Source organism: Lontra canadensis, unplaced genomic scaffold (assembly GCF_010015895.1).
Source record: "Lontra canadensis isolate GAN:19392208 unplaced genomic scaffold, GSC_riverotter_1.0 scaffold24, whole genome shotgun sequence".
Taxonomy (NCBI): Eukaryota; Metazoa; Chordata; class Mammalia; order Carnivora; family Mustelidae; genus Lontra; species Lontra canadensis.
This window is the reverse complement of record NW_022631018.1, coordinates 19,712,904-19,731,942: the sequence shown is the minus strand read 5'-3', so window position 1 is coordinate 19,731,942 and position 19,039 is coordinate 19,712,904. Positions and strand designations below refer to the sequence as shown.

General features: G+C 38.3%; 1 protein-coding gene across 6 annotated transcripts in view; it reads left to right on the top strand.

Annotated features, from left to right (window-relative positions):
• DNM3 (dynamin 3) overlaps window positions 1-19,039 on the top strand; it is a 516,334-nt gene that overhangs the window by 222,148 nt on the left and 275,147 nt on the right. For all 6 annotated transcript variants that reach the window (XM_032862979.1, XM_032862977.1, XM_032862981.1 and 3 more), the window contains one exon: window positions 2,740-2,810. In XM_032862979.1, coding sequence (XP_032718870.1) covers window positions 2,740-2,810 — 71 coding nt within the window. The remainder of the gene's footprint in view (window positions 1-2,739; window positions 2,811-19,039) is intronic.

The following is a 19,039-nucleotide window of genomic DNA, read 5'->3' as shown; positions in this document are numbered from 1 at the left end:
AAAAAATATATATATATACATATGGGGAAACCATAAATCTGTGAATTTTTTTCTTAAACAGTTTTTTCAAACATCTGTGTGTGCCTGCTCGTCTTCTAGTGTATGTCCCTGCCTGTGAAGGTGGCTGACTTTGTGGCGCTAACTGCTAGCAGGGGTAGCTTTGCTTTTCTTTAACTCAGTATTCAATAACTGTGGCTAAAAAGGCAGTGAGAAACTCTGAGAAAGTGAAAAAGTGGGGAAAAATGTACTATTTTCCTTTTCATCCCCCACATGCGACCTGGCTCTTTTCCTAGGATGAACACAGACTCCCAGTTTCCAGGAATGTGAATCAGAGCAGCCATAGTTTTTATTTTTTTCTACTTTTTTCCTATACTGCAGTCCAAGTTAATGTGCATGAATGGCCAAGATACTCATGACAACCTTAGGCAGTGTTGAGAGTTATGTAGACATCGGCTCTTTATGGTGGCGATGATTTATCTATGCTTAAACATTACGGTTTATTGATATAAACCCTTGGCCAAACGGATTTGGGAATGTGACAGTTAACAGAACCTGGCTTCATTGTAGGGAGAATGGAGGCAATACCACAGATAATCTAATAATGACAACTCCTCCTAACCCTGTAGTTTCCTTCATTAAGAGAAGAAATGAAACTGTATCTGAGGAGAGGAAACTTTTCACGCAAGGACAGTATTAGTGACCATACCTTGACTTTGTGATTGGTAGTGGGGATGGATTTGGGATGATCCATTTCTTCTCTCTGGCAGGTCCCCTTGGGACTCAGAAATGACCGGCCGAGACTGGCCATGAAAGCAAAGCCTTCGAGCTCATAGCACTGGGTAGTGAGAGACAATAAGTGGCCAGGTACTAATTATACGGTAATAAATTGCTCCTTTTAAAGCAAAGTCTTCTTCAGGGGTGGTAGAAATTATAAATTCAGAGCCACAAATACTTACTGGGCACCAGCTGAGTGTACCATGCTGGATTACGGGTCTATAGTGGTGAATGTAGATTACGGGTAGATTGCTAGATTGTAGATTGCTGGATTATGGGTCTACAGTGAACAAGACAAGGCAATTCCTACTTCCATGGAGCCCTTGCACTCTTGCAGGGAAGCAAAACATCAAACAAAATATATACAAATAATCAGTTACATTTGTGGTATATACAGTAAATAAAAAGTGTAAGGTGCAGTGTACATATAAAATATAATAGGATCGATAGTCTACATGACAGTAATAGCTTGATCCAGTCTGGTTTGGGGGGTACAGGTTGAGGATCTGAGAAAGCTTTCCTGGGGAAGTACTCTCTGGGAAGCATTATAGAGCCCGTGTCCGTGAGCCGTTATTAGGAGGGCACTGATGCACTCTAATATCCTCTTCAGTGAGGGAGGCCCTGTGACTGTGCCTGCTATGCTTCTCCGATGTTCATTCAACAGTCAAAGTGCAGGGCTCTGGAGGTATGTGGGCAAGGATTCTTTTTTTTTAAGATTTTATTGATTTATTAGAGAGAGAGAGAGTGAGTAAGCATGAGTGGGGGTTGGGGAGGGGCAGAGGGAGAGGGAGAAGCAGACTTCCTGCTGAGCAGGGAGCCCCACCATGGCAACACAGAACTCCATCCCAGGACCCCAGGATCATGACATGAGGCAAAGGCAGCTGCTTAACCAACTGAGCCACTCAGGTGCCCCTGTGGGCAGGGAATCTTAAGTATTTTTTCCTATTAACAAGTCTCAACATTCTAGAAAAACCGGGGACACAGTGGGAGAACAAAAGGAAACAGGAAGGGGAACTCAGTTTGGGATATCTCTTGACTACAACTCTCCTACGCTTTCTGGTTGGTTGCTGCATCCTCTCTGGTTCTAAGCCCTCTCGTCTCCTGTTGAAGAATATTTTCTCCAGAGGGACTTTCCGCATCTCTGACTTGTGATTCAAACATTTTCATGTTTCATGTTTACTGGAACATGCGTTCAATTCATTCCTTGACAGTTTGATTGAATGTGCATGATGTTCTGGGCTCTGGGGATTGATCAGTGGATATGGCAGGTGGGGTCTGTATATGGAATATGTAGAAACTTACTGTGTCAGCGTGTGATAGTGCTACAAAAGAAAATAAGGCAGGGTGACAGGATCTGAAGAGAGTGCTAGTTTAGATAGAAGGAGCAGGGAGGGTCCCTCTGAGGAGGTAATCTTTCAGCAGAGACCTGACTGGAGTTTTGTTTTGATAATGAAGCCTGGTGATCTCAGGGACGTTTTCTGTATATTTGAATATTGCCTTTTTGAGTTGGTTGACGAGATGTTTCTTCTGCTTGCCTAAAAGGAGCTTAAAGAGGTAGAAAAGAAGAGGAAAAACAAGAGATAATATTGTTATTTCATGGCTATTAGTGTCTACAGGAGTAGCCCCTCACTGGTACACACATGTCCTTTTGAACATTATGCCTATATTTTAGAAGATCAGAATAATTCTACGTTCTCTGTGAAATAGGCAAACTGTACATGCCTGTAAGCTCTAATTCTGTTGTCTTCATGTGGGGCTCAGGTTTCTGATGTAGATTTTTAACTTCTGAATTTAGAGTAAAAATTACGAGAGTCTAATGAAAAAGTTTAATGCAGCTTTTCATTTTAACTGAAGCATCTTTTTAGAAAATCAGATGAAGATAAGTCATTTGCAGGCAATTACTGACTTTCATATCGAGAATGTTTACGAGGGGTTTTCACTGAAGTATTTCTCTTTGACCTACAGGTTCTGCTACTGATCGACATCCAAGTCTCCTACATCAACACCAACCACGAAGATTTCATTGGGTTTGCAAAGTACGTGAAACGCTTGATTGCCACAAGCATTCCTCCTGCTGGTTTGGTTAGAATGCACATTGTGAATTTCTGCTACAACTCTACTACGTTTGACAGCACATTCTGTGTCAGGATTAACTCTGAGTCGACCACGTAGGCGGTCTGAACCTCATGGCCATGAGGCTGTGTTTTCTCGATAAAGTAGTTGGCTCTTTCGTTGTGCAGCATATGAAGTCATATGGGTCTTGGATAGTCATTGTTTTTGGATGATGATCTACAGTTTGTACTTGAACTCTCATAGATAAGCAGGAACAGATGCACATTTAAAATATGTTTGGGAACACTTTCTCACAGAAATTTGAAGCAACAAATGCAATTCACAGGATACAAGCTATTTTAACATCCCTAAATAAGAATATAGAGGTCTATTTTTTTTAAGATTTTATTTATGTATTTGACAGAGAGAGAGAGATCACAAGTAGGCAGAGAGGCAGGCAGAGAAAGAGAGGAGAAGCAGGCTCCCCACTGAGCAGAGAGCCCGATGTGGGGCTCGATCCCAGGACCCTGAGATCATGACCCGAGCTGAAGGCAGAGGCTTAACCCACTGAGCCACCCAGGTGCCCCTATTTTTTTTTTTTAACTATCCTTTGTAAACTTAGACAGGATCTTTTTGGATGAACATTCTCTTTTCTACAGCGTGTTTATACTTCACATGATCTTGTCTATATATTGCCGTTCCATCATGCATGTATTCGGTTATATTTAAATATTCTACTGCTATATTCCTAAATACTGTCATATGGATATGCTTAGTTATTCAGGGCTGGTCATTCATCATGTAACATTTTCAAGACCCTGATTTCACCGTTTTTTTCCTGCCCTTTAGTGGAACCAGTTTTTGTTTGCTTTTAAGGGGTTTTCATTATAAATCTAGAATATATCTGTGGCATGTACATGGTTCCAACTTCAAGTATATAAAGCATGGTCTATTTTATAAAAATATAAACTAAAGGGATTAAGTACCATTACTTGAACTGCATATTCAAGAATAGGACAAGTAAAAAAAATATAACAACAAAATGTATAACAATTTTATTTAATTATACTCTGACTTAGATGCAACACATAATGTAGATCATGTCAGTGAGACTACACGGTGGCCTGAGGAATTTCGAGGCATGTGTTAGGGAGCAAAGGCCCAATTATCCAATGGAAAATTTTCTCATTCTAAGTGTGGCTATTGTCGGGATGGCTTAACCAAGGGTGTAGACATATTTTGCATCCATTGTGTGGTAGTTAGCTTTTTTCAACTATTTTCTGTCTGTGACCTATGTGTAAAGTTGTTAGAGCACAGTGATGAGTGCTTCCCTTTGATCAAGTTGCACGTTTAGCCGCACTACCCATTCCAACTTCTAGACAGGTCTTTCCTTCACAGGCATTTCACATAGACCTGCCTCCCTCTCTTTTTCAGCCCCTGTGGCTCTCACCATCTGCACTGCTCATTTCCTTCTGCAAAATCACCAGTAGGAAGAAACCTAGACTCTGATATGCCTTTCTATCCCTAGGCTTGGAAGTGGGGACCTGAGAATTTCTGCCCAGTTTCCAGAACCATCAGTGAACTCTGTGTGCTGGTGCCAAGCACTACACTAGTTGCTATGGGGGAAAATATATAAGAAAAAGAAAAAATATTTTTGTCTTTAGGAGCTTGCCCAATAATTGAAAAGTAGAGAGAAACACATGTAAAAAGTTAAGCTGACACATTCTCCATTTACTTCACTTGCTTCTTTGAGGAATTTAAAAGAACAACAAACCCTTGAATCATTTGAAATAACAGGAATGCTGCCTTTAATGTTGATTTTTATTGGTTACAAATGCCAGTTAGGTTCTTATAAAAATGTAGCAGATGTAGATGTAAACTTGGCACCATAACTTAAGAGTGAAAAGGATGTTGCAACATTGCCCCTTTGTGGTACCTGGTTCAAGGAGGAAACAGAGAAGAATCGTAAGGAGTTTGGAAAGGGCTCATTTTTGAACAGGTTTTGTAATCAGTGCTGCAATTTAATTTCACCCTGGGGTCTTCTTGAACCATCCCCTCCCCCAGATTACTTATTTTTTAATAAACATTTATTTATTTTAAAGAGAGAGCGCGCGTGTGTGCGCAAGTGTGGGGGGTGAGGGTGGGTAGGGCTGGGGAGAGGGAGAGCGAGAATCTCAAGCAGGCTCCCTGCTGAAGTGGGGCCTCACGTGGGGCTCAGCCTCATGACCCTCAGATCGTGACCTGAGCCAAGACCAAGAGCTGGATGCTCAACCAGCTACCCCACCAGGCGCCCCATACACTTAATTTGTTTAAAGATAAGTAGTCCAGAGTTTCAATATATATATATTTTTTTACCTCAGAAGCTGTTCAACTACAGTATTATATTGACTAGGTTTCCGAAGGCATATAATTTTCAAATGTAAGTACTTCAAACTCAGCTTTTTGATGCAGTCTGTCCGTAATCCAGGTGACTGCCCCACTTTTCCAGCAGTGAGATAAGACTACGAACCTTTATGATGTTGGGGGAGAACAAGGAAGCATTGTTCAAACTGCTTTAGAGACCTAGCAACTATGCAGTTTTCATCGATTTTAAACTGCACATCCAGACTTTCTTTTAAAGGACTGGCCTGGGAGTCAGCAGTCTGGGTATTTTTTCCATGGTTTGTCACTGGTGAGCTTTGGGTTTTGGCAAGTCAGTTAGCCTTTCTGTATCTCAGTTTACTGCTCTAGCAAATGGAATAATAAATGATCCCTGTCTTGTGTACCTTTCAGGAGTGTTGGAAGATCACATTAATGAAGTTATGGGAAAGTGTTTTTGCAAACTGTTGTGTAGACCGTAAAAGTGAGAAAGCAATACACACACACACACACACACACACATTTGATTACTAGTGCACCATTTTACTTTGTTATGAAATTTAAGATGACTGGAGTATGATTGCCACTGGAATATTCTTTTAGTTGCTGACATTGTCTCTAAATGAGACTCAGAGGTGAATGTTCTTTCCCTTTGTATGCTGAGTTGGAGTGCATTTCAGTGTGACATGGGACAATTATGAATATGAAGAAATGTTCATTTCAAAATCACTTGGGTTGTGGTATTTTTTTGTGCTTTTAAAATTAAAAAAATATGGTTGTAGCTATAAATTTTAAAGTTGGCAGGAATGCTGTTTCCATCAAAGAAGAAAAGTCAAGCCATATTTGAAGACAATTATGTAAGTATTTTTAAGTTCCAAAGATAGAAAATTAAGGTCTCGAGTTGAGAAAAATAAGCATTCATTTCATGAGATTTTTAGAGTCGCCAAAAGAGGGGAACCACTTCTCATATTTATAGGATGGTGATGGACATAGTATTTTACACACACATCTATTTTTTTCAACCAGGATGACTTTTGTTCTAAAAATTAAAAAAAAAAGAAAACAAATTGCTAAAATTAGATTAACAGAATATTAATTCTCAGAGTAGGGTTCAGGACATCTCAGACTTGTCCCCTTCCTGCTGTAGACCATATTCCACCATGATGAATGTGTGGAAATTTTTTTTCATCTCCCAGCTATTCGTTAAACATGGACCATAAATATGTACCACGTGTAGCGTGTCCAAGAAAGCACTGCTGTAGGCTTGCTTTGGAATTTCCTGATTTCTGAATCAGGAAAGCATTTCTGAAAGCTTGATCTTTCAACTATAATATAGTTTCTGAATCTAAAAGTCTAGTATTTCAGAAGAAAATGTCAACTTTCCTCATGACTTAAGGATTTTATCATTCTTCTCTGTTCAAAAAAAACCCTACATTCTATATTTTTTACACAATACTGGTTTTTGTTATGCAAGAAAACAAAAGCTAGCCCAATTATTCTTTTATTCACTTCCCTCCTTCCCTGTAATCCTGCTGGATTTGAATAGAGAGGCAGGCTAGTTAGCTGAATGCCTTGGGAAGTGACTTTCACATTCTTGTGCTCTTCTTTATTTGTTCCATGGGCACAATTTGCCTTCTGTCTACGGCTTATGTAGTCCAGTGGTTTAAGAGAAAAATGGGCCCCAGATATAGACCGTTAGAGTAATATCTCTGTGCCATGAGCAGCAGACCAAGATCCATTTTTCAATCTGCTGGGTTGGTCTCAACACCTGTTTTCTCATTGTTGAAATGATACAGTGTGCATATTTCAGTTCTTGTTATATGACTACCATGAAAATTCTATTGGTTGTAATATTCATTGTATCTCTTTCCTGATCCTCTGGAATTTCTTTGTTGCCGTTTTATGAAAGGTGGTATATGGGAACCTTGGAACCAAATTCTAGACTAATGTTGGTTTTTCCCTTTGCATTCTTCTTTTTTTGCCCCCAATACATGTTCTATTCTATTATTTTTTATTGTGTGTATCTTTTGCATTTTTAAATTTTTTATTTATTTTATTTTATTTTTTCAGTGTTCCAAGATTCATTGTTTATGCACCACACCCAGTGCTCCATGCAATACGTGCCCTCCTTATTATCTACCACCAGGCTTACCCAACCCCTACCCCGCCTTCCCTCCTATTATATTCTATTATAATAGTGTTTCTAGTTCCTATTCTTACATGAGAATGTTCTCTCCTCTGGAATCAAATTTTAGGTATTATAACAAGATTATCCTTTTGACTTAAATATGCAGATTCAGGAACTAAATCTTGGTTGCTTACTGGGACTATTATGGGGTAGAATTAAAGGGTTGAACAATAAGGCATCATTAGTATCATCTATTCCAATAAGTTATGAATTCTAATGTTTTAAGCACCATTTTAAAAATAAGAAGACTTCTACTTTTCTCTTTCAGTCTCATATCTGTTATATTGAACATTATCTTCATCCTTAAAATGGATCTTAGGAGGTGAGTCATGCTTCTTTGATAGGCCCCCAAGTTCTGGAGGGTTTTCTTGCATAATATTTAGCCTGTGACTTCACTAAAGATCTTGCAGGGGGAATAGACATCATGTAGTTTTCTTCCCCTTCTGGCTTCAGTCTGACTGGATGGAGTCAAGCTGGCCTGTGGTGAGCCTCACTCTTGGGACTCTCGGCGGGCGCTCAGAATCCCCTTGGGTTAATATAAAAGAACATTCCGACGGAGTTTCTTAACTCCAGAGCACAGCTGCCCAGTAGAACTTTGTGAAGGGATGCCCAGTAGAACTTTGTGAAGAACTTTGTGAACTTTATTTTGTAATCTGTGCGGTCTAGTACAATAGCTTCTAGACACACACACCTATTGGGTAGCTTAAATGTGGCTAGTACAACAAAAGAAATGAAAGTTAAATTAAATTTTAATTAATTAAATTTTTTGATTGAAATAGCCACATCTGGCTACCAGCAACTGTGCTGGATGGCATAGTTCTAGAGTATGGTGAGTCCAGCTGATTTCTCTGAGACCTTCACTGGTGAGCCATACTTCACCAACAGCTGGGTGGTGACCTACAGTGGTAGCTACTAGGAGAGAAAAAGGAGATAAGTTTGTTAGGTGCTGCTAAGCCAATTCCAAGGCTTAGGAATGTGGAGTCAACCCTTTAAATGTTCTGTCACCAAAGTAGGAAGGATGGGCCTTTTCCTTATACTGCCTTAGTGTGTATGTTGCCATTTTGGTATTATTTTCTCTATCATGGTCACTACTAAAGTTTCATTTAATTCCCTATCTCCTCTACAAACTAAACATGGTGGTGGAGGGAGAGGCACACCTTAACATTTGCATGGAATATGGGTCTTTGAGGGACTCCCATTTTCTTGGTTCACTTGAGCCCCTTATGGGTTGACTTAGAGTCAACCTTAGACTTAGACTTCCCTTTTTTCTTTCTCATTTGTCTTTCACTTTTCAGCCCACTGCAGCCTTTTTCCTTTCAAAGATTTTATTTATTATTTGAGAGAGAGATTGAGAGAACGAGTGGGAGGAGGGACAGAGGAAGAAACAGCTCCCTGTGGAGCAGGGAGCCCGATGTGGGACTCGGTCCGAGGACTCTGGGATCATGACCTGAGTGGAGGCAGTCGCTTAACCGACCGAGCCACCCAGGCGTCCGGTCCACTGCAGTCTTGTGTCTTCCACACTACTCTAATGAGACAGAACGGTTAATCCAACAGACAATTCTGTGTCTTCATTTTACACCATAACCAGTTCTTGTTGAGATCTGTTCCTTTGCTTCAGCACCCCTCCACTGTCTCCTGGTTCTCCTCTTTCTGGTCTAGCTGCACCTTCTCAGTGTTATTTTGGAGCTCTTTATCCTCTGATCGTGACTTAACAACTGTTCTTTTTAATCATGATTCTCCCATAGATCCTCTTCTTTTCTCACTTACTGCACTATCCCTGACCAATACCTCCCCCCACTGCAGTGGTTGCAGTTACCACCTTTACCTGATGACTCTCAATCTAGACCCCCATTTCAGAACTTTTTCCTGGACTGTGTACCATATTCCAGCACATACTAGGCATCTTTACTTGTATATCATACAGAAGCCGCAACCAAATATTCCTAAATTAAACTCGTGTCATCTTAGAATTTACTCCTCTCCATTGTTCCCTCTCCCAGTTGCTCAAACCAGAAACCCAAGCATCATTCTCTCTTCCTTCTTCCCTCATCTTTGCTTCCCTCCATCTTTATCAAAACCATTTGATTCTGATTATTTTTTGAACTTGTCTATTTCTTCCTGTCATCATTACTACTACTAAAGTAAGTCTTTTCTTGCCTGGGTTACTACAGTAGTCTCCCTGCCTCTTGTCATGTTCATTTTCATTCTGTCCTGGGTTCCCTATTACTTTCAGAGTAAAGTCTAAACTTGTTAGTATGGTTTCCAAGGTCCTGTAGACTCCATCTTCTGCCTACCTTTTCAGCTATTCTGTGGTCGCTATTGCTGTCTGTCCCACCCCAGCACTGTCATCTAGCCAGACTGACCACTTTTGGATCCTTCAATAGACCATTCTCTTCCTGCCGCGCCTGTCTACTGCAGACTTCTTCAAATTACTTAAACTTCCTATTGCAGATAAGCATTAATAATCTAGTTAAAAATAACTAATTAAAAATATAATTTCATAAATATTTTTTTAAAGATTTTATTTATTTATTTGACAGACAGAGATCACAAGTAGGCAGAGAGGCAGGCAGAGAGAGAGGGGGAAGCAGGCTTCCCGCTGAGCAGAGAGCCCCCTTTGGGGCTCGATCCCAGGACCCTGAGATCATGATCTGAGCCGAAAGCAGAGGCCTTAATCCACTGAGTCACCCAGGTGCCCCTCATAAATATTTCTTAAGAAACTCTTATTCACACTGTGCTAGATAATACCAGTGATCAGAGACTAAAGATACCCAGATTAATGCAACACACCATCAGCCATCCAGGGGTAGACGTAGTTGGAAGGGAGTTAGAGATCAGCTTATGACAAAGTCCTGGTTATATAATACAGGCACAGACAAAGAGCTTTGAGAGTTCATGGGAAAGAGAGATAACTAGAGGTTTCTAAGAAGGCATAATCCAGAAATGGGACTCGATTGACTTTGAAGGCTGTGCAGGACTCTGCAGTCAGAGGGAGGGGGTGTAGGCTGACTGTTTCCTGTCTTCCCTGCTTCAGAGTCAATACTACCCATTCCAGGGAGGTAATTTTACTAAAAGACTGCTTTGATCATGCCATTTGCTGGCTCAGAAACTTTGAATACTTTTTGTTGCCTCTAATACAGTGGCCAAATCCATCATAATTGGCTTCAACATATAGCGATTGTACTAGATGGCTTTTAAAGTCATTTGACAAACCTGAGTCTATGATTATATAATTTTGTCATAATAGTTTTACTTTCCACAAATTCCCTACATACCTCATTTTTCTGCCTTCTGGATTTGCTAATACCACTCCATTCTCTTGGAATGCAGTTGCTTATCTTCCTTTGTTAAAGTTTAACCTCTTTTCAGGTTTTCTGTGAAAATCTTAGATCATATCAGACCAAAATAATCTTTTTTCTCTGAACATTTGGACCAGTTACTATGCATAGGGCTTATTTGGAAAATGGTCACATACCCCCTTGCCCACACACTCTTTTGTTATTTGAATCTTTTATTATATGTGCACATGGATAAGGATAGATACAAGTATGCAAAAAATAACTTGAGCTAAAAGATAATATGTTTTTTTCTTTGAATGAATTTCATTGTGTTCTTCTTTTTATAAAAATTTAAACCTCTTATATACTTTTAAAATCGTTAGGTCTCAGAAAATTAAACTAAATAAACCTAATTTGGTTTTATGTGTGTTAGTGCTTCCACAGTGGCTTGTGTGTAGTAGGAATTTATACAATTAACAACAAACACACCACAAAATAAGAAGATATAAGGTAATTATATTCTACATTTGGAACAGAAGCACTTTAGTTTTTAGCTTTCTGTTACATCTTCACATATTTATTCTTAGGAAGTTTGTTGTTCTGTATTTTTTGTGTTTTGTGTATTTCACGACCCTCAGCAGGTAAGTCGGAGGCTTCTGATTACAAGGACTACACTTATTTGTGTTTATATCTTCTACAGAGTGCCTTGCAGATAACTGGTCCCCTAAAATTTTTGATTTATATCAAATTAAAGCATTATATATAGGTATATTTTCAATATTGCAGATATAACCAACTAAATACCTATTGCCAAGAATATGTCCAAAGGCTCAAATTAACTTGCAAGTCCTTACATGGTTTCCGTGAACACATCTTAATTTTTACTTATTTATATTTTTAAATTAAATTAAATTAATTTTTTTAAAATTCAGGTATTAGCATACAGTGTTCTATTCATTTCAGGTATACAGTATAATGATTCCACAATTCTATACATTTTTCAGTGCTCATCAAAATATGTGTACTCTTTACCCCCTTTATCTGTTTCACCCATCCCCCACCAACCTACCCTCTGGCAACCACCAGTTGGTTCTCTTTATTTAAGAATGTTTTTTATTGTTTGTCTCTTTTATCTTTGTTCATTTGTTTTGTTTCTTAAATTCCATGTGAGTGAAACCATATGGTATTGTCTTTCTCTGACTGACTTATTTCAGCTAGTGTAATAACTTTCTAGGTCCATCCGTGTTGTTGCAAATGGCAAAATTTCATTCTTTTTAATGGTGAAGCAATAACTCATAGTATGTGTATATGTAAAATACTATACTATAATAATATATATAATATAATATATTATCATACAATATAATACATATATATTACATCTTTATTATACATTCATCTGTCTATGGACAGGTGGGTTGCTTGCATATCTTGGCTATTTTAGATAATGCTGAAATAAACGTAAAAGTGCATATGTCTTTTCAAATTGTGTTTTCATTTTTATTGGGTAAATACCCTTTTGTGGAATTACTGGATCATATGGTAATTCTCTTTTAAATTTTTTGAGGAACCTCCATACTGTTTTCCTCAGTGGCTGTACCAGCTTGCATTCCTACCAATGGTTCTGAGGTTTCCCTTTTCTCTTCATCTTTGCCAGCACTTCTTATTTTTTCTGTTTCTGATTTTAGCCATTCTGAGAGGTGTGAGGTGATGTCCCATAATGGTTTTGATTTGCATTTACTTGATGATTAGTGATGTTGAGCATCTTTTCATGTGTCTGTTGGCCATCTGGATGTCTTCTTTGGAAAAATGTCTAATCAGGACTTCTGTCCATTGTTAAATTGGATTATTTGGTTTTCAGGTATTGAGTTATATAAATTCTTTATATATTTTGCATATGTACCCCTAATTGGATAAACCATTTACAATATCTCCTCCCATTCACTAGTTTTTCTTTTCGTTTTGTTAATGGTTGCCTTTGCTGTGCATAGTCCCAGTACTTTAACTTTAAATATCAAAGAAATTACTGCATTTTTTAAATAGGAATTTTATGGTTTCAGGTCTCACATTTAGGTCTTTAAACCATTTTGAGTTTATTTTTGTGTATGTTGTAAAAAAGTGGTACAGTTTCATTATTTTATATGTAGCCTCCAGTTTTCCCAATGCCATTTATTGAAGAGACTATCTTTTTCCCATTGTATGTTCTTTCCTCCTTTGTTATAGATTAATTTACCATAAAAGCATGGGTTTATTTCTGGGTTCTCTTTTCTGTTCCATTGATGTACGTGTCTGTTTTTGTGCCAGTACCATACTGTTTTGATTGCTATAGCTTTGTAGTATATCTTAAAACCTAGGATTGTGATGTCTCTAGCTTTGTTTTTCTTTCTGAAGATTGCTTTGGCTATTTGGGGTCTTTGTGATTTCATACAAATGTTAGTGTCATTTGTTCTAGTTCTGTGAAAAATGCTGTTGGTATTTTGATAGCGATTGAATGAAATCTGTATATTGCTTTGGGTCGTATGGACATTTTGACAGTATTGTTCTTCCAGTGCATGAACACCACCTTGGTTAAGTTTATTCTTAGGTATTTAATTTCATTTTTTAATTTTGGAGGGGGGGGGAGCAGAGGGAGAGAAAGAATCTTAGGCAGGCTCCACGCCACCCTGAGATCATGACCTGAGCTGAAATCAAGAGTCAGAAGCTTAAACGACTGAGCCACCCAGCTGCCCCAGTGTTTTATTCTTTTTGAGCAATTGTAAATGGGCTTGTTTTCTTAATTTCTCTTTTTGCTATTTCATTATTAGCATATAGAAATGCAACAGATTTCCACATACTACTTTTGTATCCTGAGACTATTGAATTCATGTATTCTAGCGGTTTTTTGGAGGATTATTTCAGGTTTTCTATATAAAGTATCATGTCATCTGCAAATAGTGAGTTTTACTTCTTCCTTACCAATCTCTCTATATATAGATTTACTTTTACTGCCTTTTCTTGTCTCATTGGTGAGGCTAGAACTTCCAATACTATGCTGAACAAAAGTGTTGAGAGTGGACGTCTTGATTTTGTTCCTGTTCTTAGAGGAAAAGCTCTTGTTTTTTCACCACTATGTTAGCTAGGTGTTTTTCATATAAGACCTTTATTATGTTGGGGTTTGTTCCTTCTAAGCCTACTGTGTTGAGAGTTTTTATCACAAATGGGTATTGTGGTTTGTACATGCTTTTTCTGCATCTAATGAGGTGACTATATGGTTTGTCTCTTTTCTCTTGTCGATGTGATGTACCGTGTTGACTGATGTGTGACTATTAAACTACTCATGCATCCCTGGAATAAATTCCACTTGATCACAAAAAGAATTCCACTTGATCATTAAAAGAATGGTCTTTTAATGTTTTGTTAGGTCTGTTTTATTAAGGTTTTGTTGAGGATTTCTGTATCTGTCTTCATCAGAGATATAGGCCTGTGGTTTTCCTTTTTTGTAGTATCTTTATCTGGTTTTAGTATCAGGGTAATGCTAGCCTCAGAATGAATTTGGATGCTTCCTTCCTCTTCTATTATTTGGAATATTTTAAGAAAAAGAAAATGTTTGGTGGAATTCACCTATGAAGCTGTTGGTCTTGGACATCTTGAATAGATGTTGCTTGTTTGGAGATTTATTTATTTTTTTTAACTGATTCCGTTTCACTGCTGGTAATGGGTCCATTCTAATTTTGTTTCTTCCTGATTCCATTTTGGAAGGTTATGTGTTTCAAGGAATTTATCCATTTCTTGTAGGTTGTCCTATTTGTTGGCATATAATTTTTCATAATATTCTCTTATAATCCTTGCTATTTCTGTGGTGTGCGTTATTATTTCTCCTCCTTCATTTCTGATTTTATTTATTTGAGACCTCTCTCTTTTTCTTGATGAGTCTGGCCAAAGATAAAGAATTTTGTTGGTTTTTTTTTCCAAGAACCAGCTTCTGGTTTCATTAATCTGTTTTATTGGTGGGTTTTTTTGTTTTTGTTTTTTGTTTTTTTGTCTACATTTCATTTGTTTTTGCTCTAATTTTGATTATTTTCTTCCTTCTACTGGCTTTGGGCTCTGTTTTTCCTTTTTCTAGCTCCTGTGAGTATAAGGTTAGGTTGCTTATTTGAAATTTTTCTTGCTTCTTATAGTAGGCCTGTATTGCTATAATCATTCCTCTCTGAACAGCTTATGGTGTGTTCCAAAGATTTTGGATCATTGTGTTTTCATTTCTCTCCATGTATTTTTTATTTCCTCTCTGATTTCTTGGTTGACCCATTCATTGTTTAGTAGCATGTTATTTAGCCTCCATGGAAAATCTATCCATTGATGTTAGTGGGGTATTAAAGTTCATTACTTTTTTTGTGTTACTGTCAGTTTCTTCCTTTATGTCTGTTAATTATTGCTTAATGTATTTAGTTGTTCCTATATCAGGCCTACAAATATTTACCATGGTTATATCCTCTTGTTGGATTATTCCCTTTATCAGTATGTAGTGTCCTTCTTTGTTTCTTATTATAGTCTTTCTTTTAAAGTCTATATTGTTGCCATCTTAGCCTTCTTTTTGCTTACATTTGTATGGTAAATGCTTTTTCTATCCCTTCACTTTCAATTTGCATGTATCTTTAGGTCTGAAGTGAATTTCTTGTAGGTAGCCCATAAGTGGGTCTTGCCTTTTTTTTTTTTTTTTTTTTAATCCATCAGTCACCTAGTGTCTTTTGATTGGAGCATTTAGTCCATTTACATTCAATGTAATTATTGATTGGTATGCACTTACTGCCATTTTGTTACTTGTTTTATGGTTGTTTTTATATTTCTGCCCTGTTCCTTCTCTTGCTCTCTTCCCTTATGCTTTTATGTCTCTCTTTACTGATATGCTTGTATTGCTTCCTCCTTATTTTTTGCATATCTATTACGGGTCTATTTGTGGTTACCCTTAGGCTTACAAATAACATCTTATGATATAGCAGTCTATATTAAGTTGATGGTCACGTAAGTTTGAACCCATTCTGAAAGCCTTAAATTTTTCTTCCCCTCCCATGTTTCATGTATATGATATCATACTTTACATCCTCTTATTTTGTGAATCTCTTGACTGATTTTTATAGATTTAACTGATTTTATTGCCTTTGTGTTTTAACCTCCATACTGGTTTTATAAGTGATCAATGTAATGCTTTTATTATGTTCATATTTAATTGTGAAATTTTATCCTTTCACAGTTTTCTTATTTCTTTTCTGTCCATTGAAAGGATTCCCTTTAGTGTTTCTTGTAAGGCTGGTTTAGCTGTGATGAACTCTTTTAACTTTTATTTTCTGGGAAATTCTTTATCTCTTCTTCTGCCCTGAATGATAGCCTTGCTGAGTAGAGAATGTTTGATTACAGGGTTTTTTCCTTTCTGCACTTTGAATATATCATGCCACTTTCTTCTGGCCTGTAAAGTTTCTGCTGATAAATCAGTTCATAGATTTATGGGGTTTCCCTTGTATGTAACTGTTTTCTTTTCTCTTACTACTTTTAAATTTCCCTCTTTATCACTACTTTTGGCCATTTTAATTACTATGTGTCTTGGTATGGGCCTTCTTGGGTTGATTTTGTTGGGAATTCTCTGTACCTCCTGGAATCAGATAGCCATTTCCTTCCACAGATTAGGGAAGTTTTCAGCTATTATTCCTCAAATAAATTTTTTGTCCCCTTTTCTTTTCCTTCTGGGATGGCTATAATGCAGAAGTTATTATGCTTGATGATGATGCTGAGTTTCCTTAATCTATTCTCATTTTTTAAAATTAATTTTTTCTTCTTGCTGTTTGATGTGGTTGCTTTCCAGTGCTCTGTCTTCCAGCTTGCTAATCCATTCTTCTGTTTCCTCAAATCTACTATTGATTCCCCTAGTGTATTTTTAATTTCATTTATTGAGTTCTTCATCTCTGATTGGTTCTTTTTTGTATTTTCTATCTTTTTGTTGAAGGTCTCACTGAGATCCTCCATTCTTTACTCAAGTCCTGTAAGTATCTTTATGACCATTACTTTGATTTTTTTTTTTTAAATCAGGCATATTCTTGTCTTTGTTTCATTTAACTCTGTTGCTGTGGTTTTGTCCTATTCTTTAATTTGTGACATATTTCTCTCTCTTCTCATTTTCTCTGTGTTTGTTTCTATATATTTTTAAAAAAGCAGTTTTGTCTCCTGGATCTTGAAAGTAGTGCTTTTATGAGAAAGAGGTCCTGGGGTGCCCTTGTAGCACAAGGTCCTCTGCTCACCAGAACCAGGCACTTCAGGGATGTCTCATGTGTGGTTTTCATGTATCCTACTATTGTGGCTAAGCCTTCTTTGCCTTTAGTCCAACCAGCTGCAATGGCTCACTTTACCTGTTATGGGCAAGATTTAGTCCCTGTGCTATTAAGGAGCCAGCCAGGGGCCCCTGTGGGCTTGTAGTTGGGTAATGGGGCAGTCAGACTAGAGGTCTGCCCTCAGCTTATTTGTCAGGGCTACAAAGTGATCCCAAACTGCAGGGCTCTCTCCCTGTGCTGCCTCCCAGGAGGTGTTTGTTGGTGGGTGGGCTGGCAGTGAGACGAAGATACCTGGCCCCATACTATCTGCTGGGGCTGCAAATGCACTGATGAGCAGGGCACTCTCTCTGCATTGCCAGTTATAAGGCCTGGCTGCTGGGGATGCAGTGGAATTGGTGTATGTAGTTGTTTTCACCCTCTCATCAGGGCAGAAGTGACTTTGGAGTGGTGTCAGTCCCTACTGGGGCTGCTTGCAGGGTGAGATACAATAGGAGCCATTTTGACGTGACTCCTGAAGAGTGGGGCAGGTTGGATGGAGTGAATCCCCAGGAGAGTGTGGGGGTGGGATACACAGTGTAAACAAGATAGGTAGAGGGTATTGAAGCTGCTTCCCACAGGTATCTGGCTATCTACGCTTGGAGTAGGGGTGGGTATATGGGGAGGAATGGCACTTGCCAGCTCTTTTGTTCTTGGAGAATTCTCTGAATGATCTTTTCCCCTCTAGCATGCATTCTGAAATTAGTAAATAAATCTCCTTCTCGTATATCCCATGTGCTTTTCAGACTGCTGCTTCTGTGCTATATCTAGGTGGGATTGTTTGCTCTACTGTCTTGTTAAGGGCAGAGACCCAGTTTCTTGTCCCTCTCCACATCTCCCAGAGTTGAGCCTGCCAGTTTTTAAATTACCAGAGTTAAGCCCCACTGGTTGTAAAAAACTCATAAAGTTAAGCTCCATGGGTTTTCAAAGCCAAATGTTATGGGGACTTGTATTCCTAGTGCAGGTCCCCTGTGCCTGGGGTGCCTGGTATGAGGTCTCCTCCATGCTTGTGATACCCCTCCCATTTGTGTTTGGTCTCACCAAGAGTTTGCTTCCCTTCCGCCTTGACTCCTCTGACCTCATCTCTATGAGTAACTGTGGAAGTTCTATTCTGCTTGTCTTTGGGTCATTTTCTGCTTTGTTTGCACTGATGTGGCTATTATCTAGGTATGTTCATTGGACCAAGTGAGGTTAGGATCCGCCTACTCTGTTATCTTCCTAGAAGTCCTCCCATTGTTAAATGAATATTTTAAAATATTTTTAGTTTAATCATCATTGCCTATAGAAGAATTTTGATAAAGAATGTTTTCTAACTAGAAGTTTATTTTTTTTTTATTATGTTTCTGATGTAGTAACTTCAAGTATCTAAATACATCTTTAATAAGTATTCCTTGTCTTGGGCGCCTGGGTGGCTCAGTCATTGGGTGGCTGCCTTCGGCTCAGGTCATGATCCCTGGGTCCTGGGATTGAGTCCTGCATTTGGCTCCTTGCTCGGCAGGAAGCCTGCTTCTCCCTCTCCCACTCCCCCTGCTTGTGTTCCCTCTCTTGCTGTGTCTCTCTCTGTCACATAAATGAATAAAATCTTAAAAAAATAATAATAAGTATCCTGTCTTTATGGGGCCAGTTGCTATGAAAAGATTATTCTTTTGGTCAAAAGTAAAGTTAATTTAATATTTGCATTTTTAAAAAAGATGTATTATTTATTTGTGAGAGAGTGCATGAGTGGAAGGGGAGAGGGTGAGGGAGAGAGAGAATCTGAAGCCAACTCTGTGCTGAGTCCGGAGCCCAACACTGGGCTCTCACAACCCTGAGATCATGACCTGAGCCAAAACCAAGAGTTGGACACTCAACTGCCTGTGCCACCCAGGCACCCAATATTGTTTGTTTTAACACTAATATTTGATATTGGGTTATAAAATAAATCTTTTTCCTTCTGCACATTCTTAGACTATGGTAAATCCTAAATATGATAATTTAGTAGGTAAAGATTCTGTCAGTGGAAAGTCTCTCTACATAGGGTAGGTCATAAGCTTCTGAGAATAACTTTGCATCTTAAG